This window comes from Cyrtonyx montezumae, unplaced genomic scaffold (genome assembly GCF_038088225.1).
Source record: "Cyrtonyx montezumae isolate F1298 unplaced genomic scaffold, pur_monq_1.0 scaffold_21, whole genome shotgun sequence".
NCBI classification, from domain to species: domain Eukaryota; kingdom Metazoa; phylum Chordata; class Aves; order Galliformes; family Odontophoridae; genus Cyrtonyx; species Cyrtonyx montezumae.
Genome location: NW_027071948.1, coordinates 4,575,983 through 4,593,601, shown reverse-complemented (window position 1 = coordinate 4,593,601; position 17,619 = coordinate 4,575,983). Strand labels below are relative to the sequence as shown.

The window sequence follows — 17,619 nt, the reverse complement described above, 5'->3', positions numbered from 1 at the left end:
TTCACCTCAGACTGTTCCCTATGGGGAGCGACGCGGTGCCCGAGGGCTGAGCTGTCTCCTCAGGGATTGCTGCTGTGCCCTCAGCGCGTTTTCCCGCTGAGCGTTTCTCTTGGCTGCTCGTGCTGATTCACGTTGTTCGAGGCAGAGACCTGAATTCACTGCCAGCAGCTGTAAAACCCCAGCCCGTCTTCCCGTTTTCCCTAGATGTTTATGAAGAAATCGATGTGTGTGTGTTGCTCAGAGCTCTCCTTGACCGAAGAACTGGCAGAGAGCCTTGGTGAAGCTGCCTCAGGACACTCTAAACACTCAGCATCACGAATCGCAGTTTATTTCCCATGCTGCTTCCCATAATAAGTTAACACGTCTGTGTCCGGAGGTGAGTGGACGTCCCAGGTTGTTTTTCGTGAAGACTTTGTGTTAGGTGATTTCCAGGCAGTTGGGTTGAGTCAGGCTCTGGATGCTTTAAGATCAGAGCTCAGTGAGCGGTTTGAAATGGATTTTGGTCACCCACGTGAGGGCTTTGGAGGTGCTGAGGTAATGAAATGCCTTGGGATTTTGGCAGGGGGTGAAATCCTGGTAAGCATGGAGACATCTCAGTGTACCTTCAGAGCTGCAGTCCCAGGTGTAGTGCTTTGTGCTGAGGCATAGTGCCACCTGGAGCAGCGCTGATCCCTGCAGGAGCATCACCTGTCCCTTCCCTTCTCCGACTGGAACAGAAATAACACCATTTATTAATTCCTGCAGACTTCATGTTGCTTTGGTTTATACACCAGCAGTTGGATAGTGCAGGCCCTGAGAAACATGAAAAGCCTCAAATACATTCCTGGGTGGGACAGCAAGACAGACACCTTTTGTGGAACATCACAACAGATAGCATGGAGATAACACAATCTTTACAAAGAGCTGTTCCTCTGCTGCACTTCTTTCTTCTGAAACTAATCTACTCTGTAAGCAGCGTCTGACTTCTGAGATTGAGTGCTTGGTTAATGCTGTTACAGCAGGTTGTCCCCAGTTCCTATCACCAGGGTTCATAAGAGAAGGGAGCATCCAAATAGAAAGCTTAAAATGCTTTGCCATTTGTGGTGTGTCGTTTGGAAACTGATTGATTCGTGGTGAAGTCAGTAGAACTTTCAGGTGATGTAAGTGAGCTTTGGAGCAGGCTTACTGACATTCAGTTGTGAAATATGTTGTTGTCACCTCTGCCCGATTTCTCTCCTCTCTGCTCCTTGGATTATCAGCCAGAATTCCCTGTGTGCTCAGTGAGGCTCCCAAGAGCCCTTTTGGAGCAGTTGAGTTGGAAGTGTGTTACAAGGTGCTTACATTTTGTCCCTCTGAAAAAAATATGTTGGTCCAGCCTAAGTTCCATGTGGTGTGGGCATATTATGTTTAGGGAAATGCAGTGGTAGGTTATATAGATAATACGACAAACAAAGCATAGCAATGACCTTGGGAAATAAGTAGTTCCATTAACAGTACTAATTAGAGGCTGCAGATGGACTCAACTTTCTTAATGCTGTCAGCAAAATGAACAGAGGAGCAATTTGGGTTAGGGATGAAAGAGGCAAATTATTTTGCAGGCAGTCATACTGATCCCTGCACCAGGTGCAGGGCTTTTATTCTCCATGCTGTCTTTGCAGTAAACATGTGAATAATACGCCCGAACGGAGCCCAGGCTCTCTGCATCTTGAAGTAGACTTCTTCTTTTGAGAAGGATTGTCGATTTTGTGCAAAAAGAACTAAGAATTGGTGAACAGAAACCCTCCTATTGTCTGCAGTCATGGCATCATGTTTCAATGGGATACACAAGCTGGGCTTTGATGACCTGCCTTGCTACAGACCAGCAGGTCTGGCAGTGAAAAAGCAAAGGCGATTTGTCTCCTCAGTTTCTGGTTTCCAGTTGTTATGTTATTTTTTTCCCTTCTGTTTTTTCTTCTTTGAACTTGCAGGTAAAAATGGCTGCAGAAGAGAGGTGGAAAAGTTCAGCTTCAGGACAAAAGGAATCATGCATGCTTCTGAGCCAGCAGCTGGGTGAACCAGGAAGGTTCACTTACGCAGCACTCTGTGGGGTATCCCTGGCATGGCTGTTCCCTGAAGAAGAGCAAAGGTACCAAGTGTGGGCACAGGAGGTGGCTTTTAGAGCAACTCACACCAATCTGGCATCAGAGTCAGTGTTGCAAATAGGATGGATTGGGTTTAAAAAATAAGAAATGAAGTAGAAAGACTTAAGCACATGTTGGCACAGCCCAGGGAAGCAGGGACCACTCAGGGCTTGGAAAAGTACTCTGTTACAGGGCCTCACCTGCCTCTGTTGCCTTACAGCTCCTTCAGGACATGGTTCATTGAGGGCTTGGTGAAATGGCTGGACCTGCCTGATGCTGTCTTGCCTGCCATGACTGCATTTGCTAGTGGCTTAGGAGGTGAGGGCACAGAAACTTTTGCCCAGCTTTTGCTGAAGGATCCCACCGTGAAAGATAATCCTGTTGTCATCACCCAGGTAAGTTTATACGTTGCCCTTGTCTCTGGTTTTGCTAAAAAGAGATCTGTCATACGTGTCTGTTTGCAGCTGAAGTTCTGTTTATATAGTTTGGGAAGTAAATCAGTATTCCTGATACACGTTTCCTTCTTTGCAGCTCTGTGGGTGCATAGCAATCTGTCCATTCACAGCATGTGGCAGTGATGAGCATGAGATGCTGTTACTGCTGAATTAACATTTTCTGTCTTTGAAGCCTTTGCCTTAGAGAGAACTGTCAAAGTTTTTTTTTACTTTGATTGTATTGTTGCAATCTTTTATTCACATGGGCATTCTGCAGATTTTGATGAAATGCTGAACATGATAGGCCCTGTTTTTCATTTAAGAGTCCCTTTCCACTTACTGTGAGTGAGGGGGATTTTGTAGGAGCAGGAAAATGTGTGTATATATAAGGAGAAATGTAGAGGGCCAGCAGTTTTACACTGTTTATGTTCCTTCTCCTGAAATACAAAACACCTCTACATATGTGACACGAGATGACAGGAGCATTCCTTCTTGGTTATGATGAACTCCATTATCATAATATTCATTATTATATTTTTTTGTGTCCTAGCTGGTCTATAAAAGGCCTCACAGAATTTGCTCCAAACATCTGTATGTTACAGTGCTCAAAATATTGCAGCAATCTCAAGATGGTGGCAGAGATTAATGAGCTTAATCAGCTTAATTAGCAAGTTTGGACAGATCTGAAATAAGAGCAGCTGTTTTGATTTTTTAATTATTATTATTTTGTTTGCTCAAAATCAGGAAGTGTATGTTTTGCTGTGAGAATGGAGGTGCTTGCTGTGGTTCATTGTGGAACACAGAAGCCTTTGATAACATTTCTTTGATTAGAAAGCAAAGATCAGTAACAGCTATCAGCCTAATGCCTCAACAGTTGGACCTCATGCCATCATGTGAGTTGATTTGTGGTGTCAGATGAGTTACTGCAGGGCAAGGCACCAGGGACTCGTAGGGTGTCGGGAAAGCATGCCAGCATGTGGGAAATTTCAAGGTACCAAGCTGAGATAAACACTTTCCTTATTACTTGAAAATAAGCCATAGGATCAAACTTTGTCAGTTCTTAATCTGTTGCATTATGGTTTTACTGTTTCTTTGTGTTCTGTTGATGCTGACTTTGCATGTACTGTTTATTTAACTGGTTATTACAGGAACACACTCTAATGCTCAGTGTGTCCGGTGGCAGGGTCCTGGTGGCAGTAATGCTTGTATTTTTGAATGCCTGCTACCAAGGGATGATGCATGGGTTCAGGATACTGGAGGTGAGCTCACTGTTGATTCAGTGAAAATTTGAGGATTATGGATTTCTGCCTTTGTTTGCATTCACTGCAGGTGGATTCATCACATGAAAATGCTGTCTTTCTGGACAGTAGTCATAACAAACAGCTGTGGGTGTGGTATGAGAAAGTGGTTCATGTCTGGATAGGAGTACATTTACTGTTTGCATTTAGTGACAGCAAAAGGAGGGGAGGAAGTTGACTTTGCCCACTTTTGTTTCCTGATAGTGGATGAGAAAACAAAGTTCTTATTAATCTTTTTCTTCTTTCTTTGAGCATTCTTCGAATGCCCATTTTCCTGTGCTGTTCATCACTGTTATTTCCCCCTTGCCCCCATACACAGTAGCACTGCAATATGGATTTGAAACTCTCTGTGGAGGAAACAGATTTTGGATTTGTAGTGATAAATGAAGTAGTGGTAAAGATTTGTAATAAAAATAGCTTTCATTTCTTTTGAAAGGTTTCATTCAATTGTGCATGGTGGTCCTTTGCACAATTAATTAATTAATTAGAGACACCTTCACTTCAGAGTGACTGAACCACAATAGCTACTGCATAGAGAGAGAAAACAAACAAGTTATAAACTAATTTAATCAGTGCTGATTGAATTCCGGGTGACTGTGTGGTAGTACGTGCAAAGCCTAAAGCAATGATAAATACTTGAGTATGCTAATCATTACAAATGCAATCAGACAGTAGTTCCAGTTTGTCACCTGATTACTCGTATCCATGTCTCACCTTTTGAACTGCACATATCTAAATGCTTAGGCCATATTTTTGAAAGAGGTTATTTGATGTTGGGTGCCAGTGAGCCTACTGGATAAATTGCATAGGAGCTGAGCCATGACCTATGGCTCCTTCACAAAACCCAGGGAGCATTTATTACCTCTGAACTGGCCCTGTGCAACACAGCAGCCCTGCTCAGGAGACTGCCTACATTAGCAAATGACAGCGGCAAGGTCAAAAGCTCCACCTAATTCTAGACTTCAGGTTCTGTGCTAGATCAGCTTTCTGCTTGGGCCTCACAGCCCTGGGCTTTCTGCTGGGCTTTGTCACATCTGTGCCAGCCCCTCCTGGCAGCCTTGAAGCCCAACAGGGTGCACAGCAGCAGTTACAGTGCCTGGGGACTGGGAAACCCAAGTTTCATTCCTCCTTCTGCTTGGGGAGATTTATGGTTCCATTTCTCACACCCTGCCAACCTGCCTGGGGATCTGTGTGCAGCATGCACAGGATGCTAACTGTGCCTGGAGCTAAAAAGAAGCTTTATTTTTTTATTTTTTATTTTTTTTCCCTGCATTGTGCTGGCTTTTGGATCACAAGAGACCTGATTCACAGCTACAAGGGTTACTCATGCACTAGAGATAGCAAACCAGCCCTCTCCTTTTCTTCTGGCCACTAAGATGCAAGAGGAAGGAGCAGTGGTGACTGTGTTGTGCAGAGTTCAGATCAGCAGAATGCTCAGGGAATACTTATCACATTGGACCTTGCAGGGAAGGCAGGCAAAGGATGGGCACAGCCACCTAGATATTTAGCAGTAGGGCACCTGAGTTGTTGTGTACCTGAGCAACACATCTGTAGAAAACTTATGTGTAAACATTAGGCAGCAGCAGAACAAAGGTTTGGGGGCTATGCCTTGTGAAAAAGCAGAGATTCTGCCACGTGGATTCAGCTGCAGTGACCCTGTGGTTTCCCTAGTGCTACACAAAAGGTTTTCTCCTGTATGAAATAGTAGATTCTCCTTAAGTTGAAATGACATTCAGAGTACAGTTATTTGACTCAATATGTGCAGTCTGTGCCTCTTCTAGGACTGGGTTAAAGATGGCTTGTTCTCTGTGCTTCTTGTGCAGCAGATCAGAGGCATTTTTACAGTACAGATGTTGCTTAGGAGCTTACAGGACTAATAAACTCTTTGCTAGTGTCCTGCATCTTTGATTGTATTTTTTGTGTTCCCAAGGGGTTAAAGGATTCCCTATAAAATTCAGCTGTGCTTTATGCTTGGAGGAGAGGAAGTAGCTAAACTGAGCTAGTGCTTTGTGTTGTAGTTACGTAAAGAGCTTAAAATGTATTGTTATTCAGTGGCAATAAAAGAGGAGAACATGGCAGCAAAAACACCACCTCCTTCATTAGGACTTCTCATCTGAGGAACACTGACCTTTTTCATGGATTCATCCGTGAAAGCCTTATATCAAATTGATCTATTTTTCCTATTTATTTTTCAGATGGGAAGCCAACATAGTCCCTCTGTCTTTACAGATGGCCACAAAATTCCTCATTTCTATTTTTGAGTACTTAATCCATAAGAACTTCATGCTATTTCAGCCCTACTGCCTAGAGCTATGAATTCTCACAATGCCAAAGGAAATAGGGGATGCTGGTCCATTTGAGTAGCATTCAAACCTATTTGAGTTGAAAATACGAGTGCATATGACAAGAAGAGCAGAAGGCATCAGTGCAGCTGGAGACTTAGAGCCTGATTTCTCCAGACTTTGAAGTCCTGTGTAATCACAGGGCGTTCAATTGCAACAGGATTGCTAATAACAACAACAAAATCAGCTGCTTCAGCACATACCAAGCAGGCACTACTCTCCCATCCTGTGCTTATCTACTTCTCTCCAGCCATTTGTACCTGTATATGCATATTTGTGCACTGAAAACATCTGGCTTTGCTCTGTTGATTTGCAGCTTCCTGGCTTCCCACATATAAGAATGGATGCTCAGCAGCAGTTAAATCCTGGTCTGATGGGGTTTCATACTTCCATTTTAAGATATTTAGGCGTACATCATCACTCTTAACTTCAGTATTCTTTTTTTTTTTTCAGGATCTTTTGTCCTTCTCACTTAGAGATGGTAAGTTTACATTAGTGTTTGTGCTTTGTAAGGGTAACATCAGTGAGTTCGTCTCTGATACTTTAAAATGCTCAAGAAGCTCAGGTTGCCTTTCAATTTTATCCTAGTTTCCTTAGTAGCAAAAGCAGCACACTCTATCTCTACTGCAGGAAAGACAGCTAATAATACCTGTTAAAAACTGAATAGTTGGTCAGCTCTGTAGCTTCACATACCATGCACTGGCATACAAGTATATGTAATGATTGAAAAGTTCTGAAGTTAAATATGTAGACTGGAATGATTTTTTTCCTCTAGTGTTTCCATGGGTGCAGGTGACCTATTCTTCCTTCTGGAAGGCCATGGAGTTGTTATGAGGATTTCAACCCCAAAATCCTCTGCAGATTGCTCGTTGCCAAAAGGAAAACAAATATATATTCAGGGAATCAATTCTGGTGCGGATAAATGTGATTTTATTTTTGTACTGTACTATACTTCTGGTTTACAATGCATAGCATTGATTAGTCTGATAAATGTAATAAACTAGACTGCCTACTGGACAAAATCTTCATTTTTAGAGGCTTGTTTTATATCATGGCTTGCATTTTTTAAAAGCCCTGTGCTGTAGCATGTTCACACAGGGAAGAGCTCCCTGGCTGCTGATTAGCCTATTTCACTTAAGAACAAATACCACTTTTGTTTCTGTTTCATTTTTAATGCAAAATTGTCTATTCACCTGTTGCAAAACTGCCTGTTTTGCTAGGCTGGAATTTAAAACAAATGCATTTTCAAGCCTTGGTGACTTACTGCCAAGCTGGCTAAACATGAAGCTAAGTTGTGTATTGCAGGCAGGGAGACTACTATTAAGACTCCTGCTTGGGCTTGTGTGCTACATATCAGAGATGAGGTATTATCAGTATTAACCTTATTTCTCTACTAAGCACAAATTTGAAAACTGGCCCCATTAAAGTCTGCTGAAGCAGCTTGGTATCTTGGTAATGATGGTAATAAATTAATAAACTTAACAAATTGCCAATGTCTGCATTTGATCTACGTCAAATATGATACGTGCAGCACGTATCAGAACTATGTTTTGTAGTTGTGTCTTGCAGGTATCTTTATGCAACCCTAGAAAAACTGTTGTGCTTTTCATCACAGAGTGCACCAAGAACTGTTTATAAAAGGCTGCTATCAGCAAACAGCAGATGCTACTGAGAGTTACATGTTAAAAAAAGGAGTTGGCACAAACACATTTTAAAATGTTATATCTGACAACACTTGTTTGTATGCCCAAGAGTAGTCCTTTCTCCTGTTGCAGGTTGTGTAAGCTCATTGTCCACTCCTCTGCTCCTTGTCCTCTATCAAAGGTAATAAGAACATAAAGATTTGAGATCCTTTTCCTGCCATGTATGCAGTTACCTGATATAGTGGCTCTGATGACAGGATGAGGTTTGCAGTGGGGACGGTTTTCCATTTAGAGCTCTCTCTTTTAGACAGTAACAATTGTCTTCAAACACATGAAAGATGAAGAGGGCCCGAGGGAAGGAATATTGCTTTTGTGTAACAAAAAACATTGGTCCTGTAGTGCGCAGCTGGGTTTCTCCACTTGCTGTTTAATCTGGTGTGATGAAGACTGATGGATTTCCTGGGCTTTCCTCTGTTTAAGGGTACTACGATGCACGAGTAAGGGTGTTGATCTGCCACATCAGCTGGCTGCTGAGAATCCCCTTGGAGGAGCTGGAAGCCCTGGAGGAGTCTCTGCTTGAGAGCTTGAAGGAACAAACAGAGGAAGAATCAGAGTAAGAATACTTGGGTTGGCTAAGGGATGAAAAAACACTGCCAGTAGTTGAAAGTTGAGCATCAATTACTGTGCCTAAGTCCAGGCTCTGCTTATTCTCCCTGTGGCTCTTAATTTAGTCATTTACGGCTTGATGAGAGTTGCAGGGCCCTCAAAGCACTTCAGCTGCACTGAGAACCAAGAATGCTCAGCATTTATCAAATCAGAGCTGCAACCCAACCTTGCACGCTGGTAAATGCAAGCACCAAACTCCTTTGACTCCTTGTTCCAATTTTGTCTCCTAGACTGCAGATTATATTTAAGTGTATCAGAAAGATCTGTATCTCTTGGCCTAATACTCTTCAGATAGAAAAAAATAGATTTACGGAGGGATTGATTGTTTTCTCTGGAAAAACCATGAAGCTGGAAGGCAAACAGGCTGGATGCTTGCTAGCCCAGCAGTGTTGATTATTTTTTTTACCCTGCTTTATAGAAGGGGACAGGTCAATGTGAATATGTCAAGGCTAAAGCCAGACTACTTCTTTCAGGCTGAACTCACACCTCTGCAATAATGCCTCTGTTATTAATAGGACAAAGCCTCACAGTTGCAAGTTCTTGTATTCAGAACTGACAAACAGTTGCCATCTATACAAAATGTAGTACTTTGCTTACGAGCCAGGAGCTGTGTGAAGGTTCAGCTGTGTGTGAGGCAGTGAATGTGTCCGTAGGAGACTTTCAAGGAACTGGTCAATATTTTTATGCCAGTTCAGCAAAAAAACGAGGTTAGCCTGAAACTACTGTTACAAGGTTAGTGCCAAAAACTACTTTAATCAATGTCTCTGATGTAGGACACGTTCACAGTTTCCTGGGGTTCAGCAAAGTGACAAGTACCTTTCAATTATGACTATTTAATTAAAGCTTAACTTTATAATGCACTGTAAAAAGGGAAACTCAAAACAATCTCAAAGATCGTGTACTTCTAAAGAGAACACCATTGGTAATGAAGGAGCCAAGGGTTAATACTAATGGGTGCTGTTTTGCTGTGGCTTATGAAAATAAACTCAGTCTTGAGCCTCTAATGTGGGACAACACACGTATTAAGAGCACGGCCTTGCTTACAGATGGTGCCCTGATACCTAATTCTCTTCCCTCTGAACTGTGGCTCCGGATGTGGGCTGTGGTGCAGCCCCAGAAGATGTCTGATAGTGGCAGGAGTGACTGCAGAATTGTGCTGCGTATTTACCAGCGTGGCTTTCAAATGCTGTAGCTCACCTAGTGGTTGTCATGTGAACCTGGTGTTGCAAAAGCTATCGATGTCACTCTTGTTCTTTCCTTTGAGGCCCAAGTTGCAGCCGTGAAAATACCTGTTAGATGAAACAGGAAAATGAAAATCCACACAGTAAGAGCAGTTCAAGACTGCAGGGTCAATACATTCTTTACTATAGTACTAAAACTAGCAAAAAGTTGAGGCTTGTGGGAAATTTTGACTCTGTTTTGGAGTTAGGATTCAACTGGGAAATGAAATGGAATGTAATCTCATCGCTGCTTTGACCTCACAGATTTTTGGGGTCAGGGAACACAATCTTAGGATCTGCTTGAGACCTTTCCAGCTCTGCCCATCCTCTGCAAGAATAAGAACAACAAAGTGGATTTTTGGCAGCTTCTGCTTAGGCATTGTTTACAGATACTTGTAATGGGAAGTTTTGATCTTGGCTTTGTTTCTGTGGACATGTCCTCTGGCCCAGCATGTGCCAAATCAAATATTCAGTGTGGTTATCTATAAAACAATACTCTGAACATTTAAATTCACATTACTTGCAGGCTACGTGTTCTGACTTGCAGGTGTAAACCTCTCTTTTGTATAAAGCTCTACAGGAAACTGGAAAATATGACATCCGTTGTTCGCTAACGTGTATTCATGCTACTTTTCATCACTGGAAAATGATCTGTAACATTACCTATGACATTTCTCCTAATGTGTTCTGTGGTTCAGGCAAGAAGCTGCAAATCCAGGATCATTGAGAAGAGGCTGTTAGTTGCCATAGTGGAAAAATTTGTCAGGTAATCAAGGGATAGCTGCTATGCAGAAGCCATAAGGAAAACAGTCATCACCAGCAATTCTAGCAGTTGCATACAGAGAGCAATGACCCAAACTTCAGTTTGACCATGGAGTCAGAAGGTGAGCTTGGCTGCAGACAGGTTGCTAAAGTTGTTGCCATGCAGGCTGCGGTTCTCTGCAGACAACTACATTTGCAACTGCAGAATGTGCAAGCAGAGGTTATACATGGTGATTTTTTTTGGAGGATCACTGCCGAGATGAAATCCCTGTGCCATGCAAGTCAGTGGGAGTTCTGCCAGTGACTTCAGCACAGCAGGGATTTCACCCACTGTGCTTCATTTTCCTCCTGCTGTGCTTTACAAAGCTGTGTATTGTTTGGGACTCGTCTAAAATTGTCTTTATCAAAATTACAGAGCACTTAGAAAGTTCCAGGAAGCATTAGGCAATTATATGGATAATGAAAATCCACTATTAGGTTAGGATTAAGAGGGAAAATATCCAAGTTTGGAAGTAAGATAAATTCTCATGTTTCAAGGCACGGATTAACCACTGAATAAGCAGGCTAGAAAGAAACTGATGCTGCAGACAACTTGCTCCAGTATCCTCTGTGTCTCTCTCACTTTCCTCTGAAATTGAAAGTACTTCTTGAAAGAGATAAACCTAAGACAGTAAAGATAAGCCAAAATTGGTCCCTAAGAAGAGACATTTTTTCTTTTTCAGTTTATTTACCTGTTTTGGATAAGCTTGTTAAAGTGTAGCTTAACGGCACTGAGACAAATGAACTAATGACTGTGTTTAATAACCATTAAGTTATTATATTGTGAGGTACAATTAGTGAGCAGCTAAATATAAAATCTGCTACTGGAAAATCGTTTTATTCCATCTCACAGTTAGCTAGCGCAAATTACCCCTATTCTCCACTTGTGCTTCCATTTAGTTTTCTTTTGGTTTTAACCTAATTTAATTTTATTTCTTGTTCCTAAAAGGAGTAGGTTTTATTTTAGTTAAACAAGTAGTTTCTATTCAAGGAGTAGGTTTTATTTTTTATTTTTTTCATGTCTTCAGATATGCTTTTGGGGGAATTGAGGACCAAATTCTGATTTTTCTAATACTAACATAATTCAGTTTGTTTATAAGCAGTGAAAGGAGGATCAGGACTCACACAGCAGCTCTCAGGTCTGGTGGCCAGTGGCCACTTCTAAGGATCATTCATCTTAATGAATTCCATTCATCTTAATGAGTACCATCAAGTAGCATTTGGCATGGCTGGATAAGGTCACTAGGTCAAAATCAGTTCCTGAGTTGAATTGCACTTTCTCTGTAATCAGGTCTTTAAAACAAGTCTGGTGTATAATATAAGGGAGTAAAAGTCATGGTGCATTTTAGGTCGTTCTCTTGATGCTCTGTTGCTGAAACCGAAACAGAAAGCAGCATAGAACTGCAGTTGTCATTGCACAGCTGGCTACAGCAGTTGTCATTTACATTTGCAGTGTCACTTTCATTTAGGAATATCTGATGTATGCCGAAGATGTACGTGATGCTTGTGTAGCATTTACATGACACAGACATAATTTAACCTGCTGTACGTACATCCAACCCTGACCTGATATGCTCACAGCCTCAGGGAACTGATCTGCAGGCCGTGCCTTAAAAAGTGAGAGGAGAATTGACAGCTGTGGCAGTTATCTTCCTGTCTGATAATATCACAGATGCTGCTCAAAGTCCTATCTGCACTGGGGGTTTTCTTTTAATGAACATCAAGCAGTTCCCCTTGTACCATCACACAGCTATGGACTGTTCCTGTGTGAGCTTTCAGCAAGAGCACCCTTTAATGACAGAGGAATGGGGAACCAACATTAATGATTCTGTGCTGTGATGCTATGAAAGCTGCCTTGTGTCTGCTCTGCAGCTTACCCTGGTGTTGTTGGATCTGAGGTAACCCATTTCAGCATCTCTCCTTTTTGTCCCCAAGGTTAAATCTCCTCCTGCATGTGCTACAGTGTGGATGGGGCTTGGTGTGGTGAATATTAGTATGAGAGTGTTTTGCTTCAGGAAGAGCAAACCTGGTGGAACTAGGCAGAGAACTGCAAACTATTGGATGCAATGATCAGAAAGGTTAACGTCTTTATTATAGCAATTTGTGCATGATCAGAACAAATGCATCCCTAAGTACCTAGAAATTGAACTGTGTCAGAGAGGACCTGGAGGGTTTGGTATCAAACTCCCCTGTCTGGTATCAGTAGATGGGTTTTTTGTCAGGTTCTTTCTCCTTCCCTGAAGGCTGAGGTCCTCCTAAGTACCCATCAGCTTTCAATGTTTGCTTTCTTTTTGGATTTGTGCCTGCAGCCTGACCTGACTTAAGAGCACCTTGCAACAGTTAACTAGTAATAACGGGCCGGATTAGCCTGGCAGCAGCTCTGCAGCCTGGAGGTGAGAGCCTCCAAAGCAGTCTGCCAATACATAACATGCAGGAGCCAATTCCTTTCCATTAGACTCATAGAATTAACTGCGTAGTGCAAAAATGGTTTTCATCTTCTAAAAACAGCAATAGATTTTCTGTGTGATGCATAGGCAGTGTATAGCTATTGAAATGTTTCTGACTCTGTTTTTTTTGTGTGTTTTTTTTTTTAACAAGCTTCATCCCTATTAGGAAGTGTTTTCAAAGTAAGTAACATCTGTTGGCTTTTCCAAGCAATTAAATTGTTTCAGTTTAAATCTGTGGCTTATGTCCATGCTCATAAATCTGAACGTGTTGTCACAGTCCACACCTGCATGGTACTTTTTACTGTTCCCAATAGGGAAATTACACTGAGGAGGATATAAGCAGATTGTGGTGCAGCATTGTTATCTGCCAGGCTTTTCCATCAACTTCTATGTTTTTAATCCCCCTGCAGAACTGCAGAAGTCTCAAGAAAAAAGAAGGAAAGAAGAAGGAAGCTGAAGAGATATCTGCTGATCGGCTTGGCAACCGTTGGGGGTGGAACAGTGATTGGTGAGGCTGCCTTGGACTGTCAGAAGCTTGCTCCTGAATTGTGTGCACAGCATGAGAGAGAGGAAGAAGGATTCTGACTTGCACATTCAGCAGCAGAAGGCAGACTGTATGCTTTTTTTGTTAGTTTTCTGCTGGGCTAAAGGTAGTATGTCACTTCAGGTTCATCTGTGCAAAAATAAAACTGAAAGAATTAGTTGTAAAAGTGAAAATCCATTAGCTTTGATGGGGTGATTCTCAGTGTATGCTGGAAAGTCAGTTTAAAGATACTAGAGAGAGATGGAAGATTTCAGATGTTTTTCTGGGGTGCAATCTACCACATAATCTTCCTTAAGTTATTCTTTATTTCTACTGAAGTCAGTCAAAGAATGGGTGCAGAGATTCAGGGCCTGGAGTCAGTCTCAGAAAGTCCCTTTACCAGTGATGCAAAACAGGCCACTTTTTCAATAGCATTATCAATACTCACCCAGCACAGGGAAATGACTGTTTTTTACACTTGGTAAGAGACTGCTGAACTCACTTGTTGCCTTTTCAGGCTTGACAGGAGGTCTTGCTGCCCCTCTGGTTGCTGCTGGAGCTGCTACTGTCATTGGAAGTGCGGGAGCAGCTGCACTTGCATCAACTGCAGGAATTGCTGTCATGGCATCCCTTTTTGGAGCTGCTGGAGCTGGCCTTACTGGTGAGAGAGTGACTGCACATTTCACAAGTACTGAGACACAGGATCATGTTCCAAAATGCAGAGCATGACCAAGCTCTGCAGAGCAAGGGAAGTGTTGTGAGGTGTGATCTCACAACTTTGAGCTGACTTTTATTTCAAGACATGCTTGATGACTAACTAGGAAAATAGTGTTTGATACGTGGGTCAGTAAAAGAAATGAAATCCTCATGCTTTGGATCAGAAAGGTGCAGAAATGGAGAGCAGTGGCTGTTACAGCTTATGTTGGGTTTTCTGCAAAACAGCTTTGTGCTGATGTTCCCACAGATCACAAGTGCTCAAGAAGGATCATGTTGGCTCCGTACCAATACACAAATTTGCTGAGGGTCTTGGAAAGAAAAAACCTCGTCATGAGCCAAGTCATGTCTTATGAATTTCTGCTGTTAACAATGTCTGTCCTTGTGCACTTTCTGAGATCTGTGTTTCTGCCTTGTGTGTAGGATACAAGATGAAGAAGCGTGTGGGAGCCATAGAAGAGTTTGAATTCCTCCCACTTACTGAAGGAAGGCAGCTTCATATCACCATAGCAATTACTGGGTGGCTGTGTGCTGGCAAATATGGTAAGAGCAAGATGAGGAAACTGAGAGGAGCCTGACAGGGTTTGTGCTGTTGTAGCACCGTGCCATCCACACACTTACATAGGCTGTTGAATAAAAGAGATCATCTCTTAACATAAGACTTTGTAACCCAGTCTGCAGTGCTAATCAAAACAGAGGAAAGAGAAAGTGCAGTGAATTGGTAGTAGTTATGGTAGGATTGGTGGTAGTGATAGCAAGACTATTTCTATTAGTAAATCCTGTCTTGTTTTTCTAGCAAGAATCTGGTTGGGGTGGATGATTTCCAGCACTAGGACAATGTGTCTCACCTACGTCTGAGACCTTATGTTTATCCTCCAGCAATTAACAAAAAACAATGCTGTTTTCTTTCTCTGTCTGCCAGCTAATTAGGTTTATTGGCAAGAAAGTTGTGTGAAGCAAATCCCATTAAGCACAGAACTCAGGAAATGAACTTAAAGGCAGCAGCCTTGAAAAGTTTGTATTGTTTTAGCTTTTAGTATAGCTTGTCATATGAAATATGTCAACTATCTGCTGAGTTCAGCAACCTGACTCAGCAGCTGCTAGTTTATTCAGAAGCATTGTAATTAAGATTGGATATCGTTAATGCAGAAGGTTGTCTCTGTCCTGTTGCTTGTTAGATTGCAGCTAGCTGTCACAGTAAGGTTATTTTCACTTTGCAGTGCTGTGCTTTGGCTTTTCTCATTGCTTAGCAGGACTCCAAATCTCTGGGGTTGGAGGGCTCCCAGGCACTGTTACAAACACAAGTGCATCCCTTCAGGAACCTTTTGGTGTGTGTTTGCCCATAAAAGGGAGTTACATATGATACACATTCTTCTTCCATAACAAGCAGTCTGTTACAACTGTCCTCCATTTTCCTCCTTACATCTGTGCCTGCCTATTTGCACACTTACATGGCTCATTAACACAGAGGGAGTGAGGACAGGATTTTTACAGAACACGTTGTGATTTTTTCATCTCCCACTGACTGCCTACCTGTACATCCACAAATGCAACGGGATATTGTGATGAGATCTGGCATGGGACTTTCAGGTCCCACTTTGGTCAGCAGCTGCCTCAGCGTGCCTTGCATTATTTGGAGTACGAACCGTGTGGGAAGGGTTTTAGTTGATTAAGAGGAACAGGACACAGCATGGATTAAAAATTGGTCTTGCAGCCAGAAGTTAGACATTGCACAGTGTGGATTATCCATTCTTTCTTAAGCAGTCAGGCACTGCTTTTGATTAGCCTCTGAAGGGGAGAAATTGGATAAAGTGGCAGTGTTAGATGGCAAAATAAAAATAATTGTAATCTAGATCTGCAAATACAGATTCTTTATTTTCTGACAGAGCCACTAATGCAATCCTTGCCTGCCTACTGGAGCAATTGGAAGATGCTCTGTGGTAGATTTAGAAAAGATTTTATGTATTTTCTGTTCCTCTGGACTCAATCCATGCAGCCATTCAGCACTTTACCTTTCTCTGGACAGGCAGTCTTTCAGTCTGTGTAGGAAGATGGAGCTGCAGGACTTGGCCTGATGTCTGAGGGTAGGAGGAATGTCCTCAGCACCTGCGTGATTTCTATTAATGTCCATCTGCTTTGGCAGGCACTGAGCTACCTGAGAGGGCCATGAAGTCTCAGCCTGCATGCAGTACCCTGTCTGTGCTGAAGACTTTACCAAAGCAGCTAAAGCTGTGGGATTATTTACCGAGCCAAAGTTAAAATAGTGGAAACACAGAGCCTACTTCTGACAGTATTTTTAAACACAATTCCTGGTTATCACAGAATGCTCCAGTGCCCTGCAGGTTCTTTTCTTACTCTTTTTTGGAGCTGTCTTGGCAGGAGTCATCCATTGTTATGCTTTCTGTGAACATGAATTCCTTGCCTGCAATTTTCTCAGGGAGCTTCACAGCACCATGGAGCAGCATGCTGCAGTCGAGTGAGCAGTACTGTCTGGCCTGGGAATCCAAGTACTTGATGGAGCTTGGCAGTGCCTTGGATACTCTGGTGAATGGTTTTGTTAACATGATGGCTCAGGAAGCCCTAAAATTCACTGTTCTGTCAGGTAAGAACCTATACTGGGTCAGATCTGTGCTTGTACAGTTTTCCTGTTCATGTTTATTTAAAGGAGCTTTCCTAATCAGAGAGGATTTCTCAGAAGGCATGTTGGTATCACCCTGTAAAAGTGGCCTTGAGAACCTTCTCTGCCACACCTGTAATTCAGAGTTGCTTTCCTGGATTGCTCTGCCTCTGTGCCATTGATGTGTTCTTTTAAAATTACAGCTAGCAACACCTTTCTGCACGTGTGTCTGTGTTTATTTCTCTGTATCATTACACTGTGTTTTAGTGCTTTACATAAACCTTTCAAACATACAGGTTACATTCATGTATAGTGTCTGTTTACCTCCGTATTAGAACATCAAATTCTTTCTTATCTTAGTCTAGCAAAACATTTCTCAGACCAGCTCTTGAGAAAGAAGCACTGAAAATGACAAAAGGTCCTGGGTTTAGCTTTTAACTTCAGTGAGCTGTCTTGCTTTTGACATTTCCTAAGAGCAGTCCAGATCTGTGACTGTGCTTTGCTGTTTGTTTTCTGTGTTGCAGGTATTGTTACGGCCTTGACTTGGCCGACTTCACTCTTGACTGTTGCCAATGTCATTGACAACCCCTGGGGAGTGTGTCTGCATCGGTCTGCTGAAGTAGGCAAGCACCTAGCACATATACTGCTCAGCCGACAGCAGGTAGTTGACTAGAAATTATCCAGGAATAATGTCAGGAAAGGATCTGGCCCATGGGGGGGAAATTATATGTACCTTTCCTGGGGGATGAAAATGAATAATGACAAGGAAAATAATAAAAAAAAAAAGATGCACAAGAGTGGCCAGCATATATCTA

At 42.3% G+C, this 17,619-nt stretch overlaps 1 protein-coding gene across 1 annotated transcript in view; it reads left to right on the top strand.

Annotated features, from left to right (window-relative positions):
- Window positions 1–216: 216 nt before the first annotated feature.
- TMCO4 (transmembrane and coiled-coil domains 4) overlaps window positions 217–17,619 on the top strand; it is a 36,004-nt gene continuing 18,601 nt past the window's right edge. Inside the window, exons 1-10 of the mRNA XM_065738133.1 lie at window positions 217–376; window positions 1,947–2,104; window positions 2,320–2,494; window positions 6,627–6,654; window positions 8,297–8,429; window positions 13,361–13,458; window positions 13,991–14,134; window positions 14,611–14,730; window positions 16,625–16,789; window positions 17,329–17,465. Of these exons, the coding sequence (XP_065594205.1) occupies window positions 1,953–2,104; window positions 2,320–2,494; window positions 6,627–6,654; window positions 8,297–8,429; window positions 13,361–13,458; window positions 13,991–14,134; window positions 14,611–14,730; window positions 16,625–16,789; window positions 17,329–17,465 (1,152 nt within the window). The 5' untranslated portion in view covers window positions 217–376; window positions 1,947–1,952. The remainder of the gene's footprint in view (window positions 377–1,946; window positions 2,105–2,319; window positions 2,495–6,626; window positions 6,655–8,296; window positions 8,430–13,360; window positions 13,459–13,990; window positions 14,135–14,610; window positions 14,731–16,624; window positions 16,790–17,328; window positions 17,466–17,619) is intronic.